The 5,782-nt window shown below is 43.5% G+C and overlaps 1 protein-coding gene across 1 annotated transcript; it reads right to left on the reverse strand.

Moving 5' to 3' along the window:
• Positions 1-1,838: 1,838 nt before the first annotated feature.
• LOC117750538 (asparagine synthetase domain-containing protein 1-like) lies at positions 1,839-5,031 on the reverse strand. Its single transcript, XM_034561794.1, is given in 4 exon segments — positions 1,839-3,296; positions 3,578-3,759; positions 4,169-4,426; positions 4,498-5,031. Coding segments are annotated over 4 exon segments (1,221 nt in total). The 3' UTR covers positions 1,839-3,049.
• Positions 5,032-5,782: the final 751 nt, after the last annotated feature.

The raw sequence follows: 5,782 nt of genomic DNA on the forward strand, positions 1-5,782 counted from the left end.
TGCGTTTGGTGTCAACGCCCATTGAGAACGGTGCTGCCACCGTGTGGTGAAATGAGGAATTACATGTTTACATTTGTATTTATTTATTCTGACAGAGATAGCGAGCCATAACTAACACATTATAAGACCGAATCTGCGGGCCGTATGAAATCTGACCGCGGGCCGGACTTTGGACATGCCTGGTCTAAGGTGACCGTTTCTTAATTGTTGGTCTAAGGTGACCCGTTATGGAATATGCAAATGAGGGTTTAGAGTAAATTCTGTGTGTACAGTTTATAATTAAAGATGGAGGTATCCACTGAATACATTCATACTGTGCATTCAGCGGCCAGCTGTTTCCTCTTAAATGAAGCTAAGCAGCTAGCTTCATATTCAACAAATCAATTATGAGAGTGGCATCAATGTTGTCATTTGACAGCTAACTCGTTAGCGTAGCTCCGACAATGTTGAACCAAATGTAATAGCAGCCATTTATTAAAATATGTTTAAATATAAGCGACCCCCAGAGATCTCTAATGCACTTGTTGGGGTTGTACCCACATGGTTATGGTGTGGTGAGTTCAGGGACCCAAATGCAGCGACAGTTCTTAGACCAGTAGTTTATTGCAGAGAAGGAGAACAGGAACAACTAGGTCCGGGTGTCGACGGGAGCAGAGAACATACGCAATTGTCAATTGGAGGCACGTTTCCGCGCTCCGAGAAGCGGCAGCAAACGGGGCAGTTAAACGGAACATCAGCGTTGACTTTACTATCGTTATGTAACGTAACATAAGAAAGTCGGGATGTCACAATGTCAAACTGTTCCTTTATTCCCAAACATGATGTAACAATACATACGTTTACATGCACAGAATATTTGTTTCTTTTGCTCTTATTTGGAGAAAGAAAAGCGCACCGGCGATGTTTTCCTCGCCGACGGCGTTTCGCTGCATGAGTAAAAAGGTGAGCGCACCTTTTCAACCAAGTTGCACAAACTTAACCAATTAGTCCTCATCTACCGAGCGTTACCGGCTCAACCCTGCCCCCGTGTGGCCAGAGAGCAGAAAGCAGTCTCTGTAACTATTACTTGGGGACAGAACTGCAATTGAAGTCCTCCAAATCAAATTAAAAAAGGACACAACATATCTTGTCCCTGCACTCGGGGACGACACATTGAAGCGTTTTGTGACCCGGCATCCCCTGAAAGAGGTCAGTAACAACTAATCCTATCAGGAGAAAAATGGCTTGATATGAATTTAACATTTTGATCAAATCCATGTGGTACAATTTCGAAGAAATAAGAGATATCTGGAAATATCTCTACTGAGATGACAGCTGTGGCTCTGGGCTCACCAGCAATTTTTAACTTTTGACTTTTTGATACCGACGTTCCAGGTTTGACATGTTTCAACATGTGCAAGATTAACAGAGTATTAAAACATTTTTTTAAAAAGTGGATTAAAAATCATAATAAAAGTAAAACATTTCGAAAGAAAAGATTAACTTTTTTTTTTTAAATGTTACTACGCTAACTCCTGTGTGCAGTTATTCAATGTGGGTCCTTATCGTGTGTCCTTATCGTTTAATCTGGACCAGCGCGTGTTGCACAGGTAGAATATCGTTACGATGATGGAGATGTTTGTCCGTAGAATATAAAACATAAGCGATGTATGAAAGCACACAGTGTTGCGTCACAAGTTAATTTGAGCAGATCAGTTTCCCACAGCGGCGGCGGAGCTGGGTGTAAACAACGGTCTGCATGTTTCATTTACACACTGTATGAAGAGGAAACTGGTCTCAAATCGACTTGACGTCAGATAACGAAGTATGACATACATATCAGACTGACAACAAGAGCGTTTTGTCAAGTATTTATTGAAGTTAGTAGTATATTGAACAGGCATCAACAGAGCCACCTACGTTGTCCTTCACTCTGGTCCTCGCTAAGTGTCCTCGGCGTCTCAACCACAGCCTCCCGAACAGGTGGTGCATTTCACAGCGAAGTCATCCGTGTTTAGTCTTTAACAACATCCCATAAAAAGAACGCGACAGAGAGGATAAGCGATGGAAATGTGTATTTCCTAGTGAGTCGACTTGGGTCCTGAGAGGCCGCTCCGACGACACATCTGCCTCCCGCACGCAAACAAAAAAACATTTAATTCAAAAAACAGTTAATTCTAAAACCAGTTAATCTCGCACACCGGCCCCTGTGGTTAATCGAAACGTTGTTATTCTGTAAAATCTCCGGAGAAAGCTATATTTTATATACATGTACAGTATACATCTACACCACTTTGGAGACAATAACTTCTTGCATTTGTTTTTCAGTGTCAATGTTTCTATGTGTTTTCAAAGAAAAGCCTTCCTCTGTTGGATACCTTTCTTGAGGAAAAGAAGGTACATTTAATAATCAAAAGTACGACATGCGATGTTAATCGTTTTTATTTATTTACTTTTAATACTCATCTTGTTGTTTCCATAGGAGGCTCCTATTGATGAGAAAGACGCCCCGGGGAACTTTGTGTCTTGGCTCATTCCAAGGTAATTTCTGCCGGACCCTCAAGAGTCCGGGATCAGCATCGTTATGCAAATCTATTTGTAATTCCGCTTTGTGGCGACCGGCCGGTCCTCTTTTTTTTCTTTTAAAACTTTCTATACACGTAAAAAATGATGTACTCAGCTAAAACAAATACTTTAAAAATCAATTTGTCACGTGTATTTCTCAATAAATTATACTTTATTGTTTAGTTTTTTTACTTTCAGAGAGCCAGTATACATTCATCAGATTTCTGGGCGTTTCGACGTTGGAAACTTGCCTTCCTATATTGAATGTGACCTCTACTTCAGAGAGAAACTTCAAGACGCTGGCTCTTACATGGTGTAGGAACTGGGAACTGGACAAAAACACCATATTTATGCAACGATAACTAATCAAATGGCCAATTTCAAGAATTGTAACTGTAAATAAGCCTTTAAATATGAATTGTACTGCAAGGGATTTTCTAATGAACATTTTCCATTAATGTTTATTTTTTTATATACATTATTTGCATTAAAACCAATGATTTGTCTACTCGGTGAGCAGTCTTGTGCATCTGTCAGAGGCCTTTTCATGGCGGGCCTCCATCTTTGCGATGCGGGATCCGAACTGCATGGCTCTCTTGGGCAGGACGGCCGACTGGCCGAGGCCCAGCCGCTTCGCCGTGAGCCTCAGGAGGAGCTTCTCCCCGACGCCGCGAGGAAGCGACAGGTCCGCCTTCTCCCACACGGGCAAAGAATTCAAGTGGCTCACCAGGTCCTCGTCCAAGTAGGGAAATCTGAAGGCAGTTATGATTGTGATTTACTCGCCGCGTACACCTTTTTACCCTCAAGAGGAGAAACGCTGATTCCTGAAACCTGACTTTTTGCTGCACAGCCACACACACACACACACACCACTTCCTCTGTTCCGTAAGGATAAAGTCTTAAAAGATGAAGCCTGTCTCATACTTAAAATCAGGATCAGTTAACTGTCTGAATAAAGTACCCGGAGAAACTGAACTAAATGTGCAATTTCAAGACATCCCGTTTTGGCTCTGGTAACGTGCACAACCCTTACCTAGCCTCTTTCCCATGGTCCCCGATCACTCGGTCATCTCTGCCCAAATTCCTGGACGGGATCCTGCCCAGCTCCATTTCCAGTTCCTGGATCAGCCCCTCGTGTCCCGACGCTGTAAATCGGACTCTGTGTCTGGAGTAACCGGCCAGCTGCTCGTCCGCCCCGATTCCTGTCAAAACCACCTGCGGTCGTGGAAAAAGGTAAACACGGTCAATGTGGTCGTTTTGAGGATTGGGAAACATATCTCAACTTAAGATATGACGCATCGATGTCGACTAATCAATTAATTGATTTAATCAATTAGTCTGTAAAACTGATCTTGTGGTTAGCAGAGTTGTGCTCGTGCGTTTCTTGGAAATAAGTCATTCGGCATATTTTAAAAAACGACTAATCGACTAAAGAACTTTTAAGTCGACTACGACCAAATTGACTAATTAAGTCGACTACGAGGGGGCGGTCCTATTAATATCAAATTTACTTTTTATCCTTCAGCACTGACACCAGTGTAGTAGCGCATGGAACAGTTGCATCAAATCCCCTAAAAAATATTTTAAAAGTTCAATAGAGCTCAGAAGTTTTTGACTCATGTACCTTTGCCGACGACGTGAAGGGCCTCGGGTCACCGTGCCCCGTGACGTACCCGATCCCTCTTGCTGCGAATCACACGGCGCAGCCAATGCTGTCATCGAGCACCGTCTCCAGCAGATGCACCAAATGGCAAACGCGCTCCTGGCGCATTTTTTTTTTTTCATATTGAGAGGGCACACGTACGAGGTGAGTACGAGGCCGGACCGGTTCATGACGGCGGTGCAGCCGCTGGGGACCGACTCCAAAACAGCCGGACTGTTCCTCGAGACAAGATCGCGTCCCCCGTGAGCCCAGGGATAAACCTCAAACGTCACGCAGCCAGCTTCTGCTACCGCCTTCAGGTCGACCCTGTACACACCAACCGCCGGGACTTCCTGCCAAGAAGACTGCGTAGGTCCAGATTCACGGGCCGCCACAGAAGTCAGGGTCAAGGCGTTGACCTCTGCATCAAATGTCCACAGCAAACTCCGCCTTCCAAGGAAGTCTCTGCCGAACCAGAGGTAGTCTCCAGCCTTCTGGTGGTAAACAAATGCCCACGGCCCACATAAAGTGGACAGGACGGACAGAATCTCCGAAGGGCCGTCACAGGATGATAGACGCTGAGAGACAACGGCCGTGTCATTTTCCTCTGGCATCACCGGGAGACCTCCGAAAATCTCCCCGTTCCACACCAGAACATTCCCAGTGTGGTCTTGAACCGGCTGAGGGGTAAGAAGACCCTTCATGTGGAGAATGTGGGCATCTGTGCCTCCGACTGTGACGTCCTGGCTCGAGTCGGGCCCCCTTCTCTTCAAACGCTCATGAACCGCTTCGCTCCACGCACACCGAGCGGCCGACAGACTCAACAGACAAAAGATGCCGCACATTGTCGCGGTGAAGGTCCGTCTCACATATCCTGCAGGTCCTTTTTCATGTTATCGAGTTCCTCTGGAGAAAGGAAAATACCCATTATGATCACATTTTTCAGTGAGATAAGACAAAACGCAGCTAGTTTATCTATTAAAAATGATTAAAAAATTACTTTTACATGAACCCAGTGTCTGACCTCTGTCTGCTCGGAAGTATAAGTTACTGTTCCTCTGCTGGATGTAGACTTTAATACACAAAATGCAATTTCTGGAGAAAATAATTTAAAAGATTGCTCAACAATTTGCGTCTAACAACTCAGGAAAAAAAGGTTTAACTAAGAGAGTTCCTATCCATAGTTTGCAAGGCATAACCACAGTTAAAAAATATTTAAAAAAAGAATAAATATGTAAATTCGAGGTACAATTGGCTCCACCCACCCTGTTTTTCTTCAGATTGGAGAGCTCATCCACGACAACCTTCTGCTCCTTTATCTGAAAGTTATCAAAAATAATTAATTTACAGAGCTGACGAAATGGAAACAACTAATTAAAATGATCAAGAGTCCCGTTTTTACGCTATAACTTTCCAACATGGCCGCCCAGTTCAAAGTTCAAAGTTAGCTTTATTGTCACTTCTTCCATTTGTGCAAACATACAGAAGATCTGAAAGTACGTTTCTCTCTTGTCCAACATAAAGTGATTGTAGTAATAATAATAATAATAATAAAAATAATAAAAGTAATAAAGTGCAAACAGCTAACAACAACAA

This window comes from Cyclopterus lumpus, chromosome 21, assembly GCF_009769545.1.
Source record: "Cyclopterus lumpus isolate fCycLum1 chromosome 21, fCycLum1.pri, whole genome shotgun sequence".
NCBI classification, from domain to species: domain Eukaryota; kingdom Metazoa; phylum Chordata; class Actinopteri; order Perciformes; family Cyclopteridae; genus Cyclopterus; species Cyclopterus lumpus.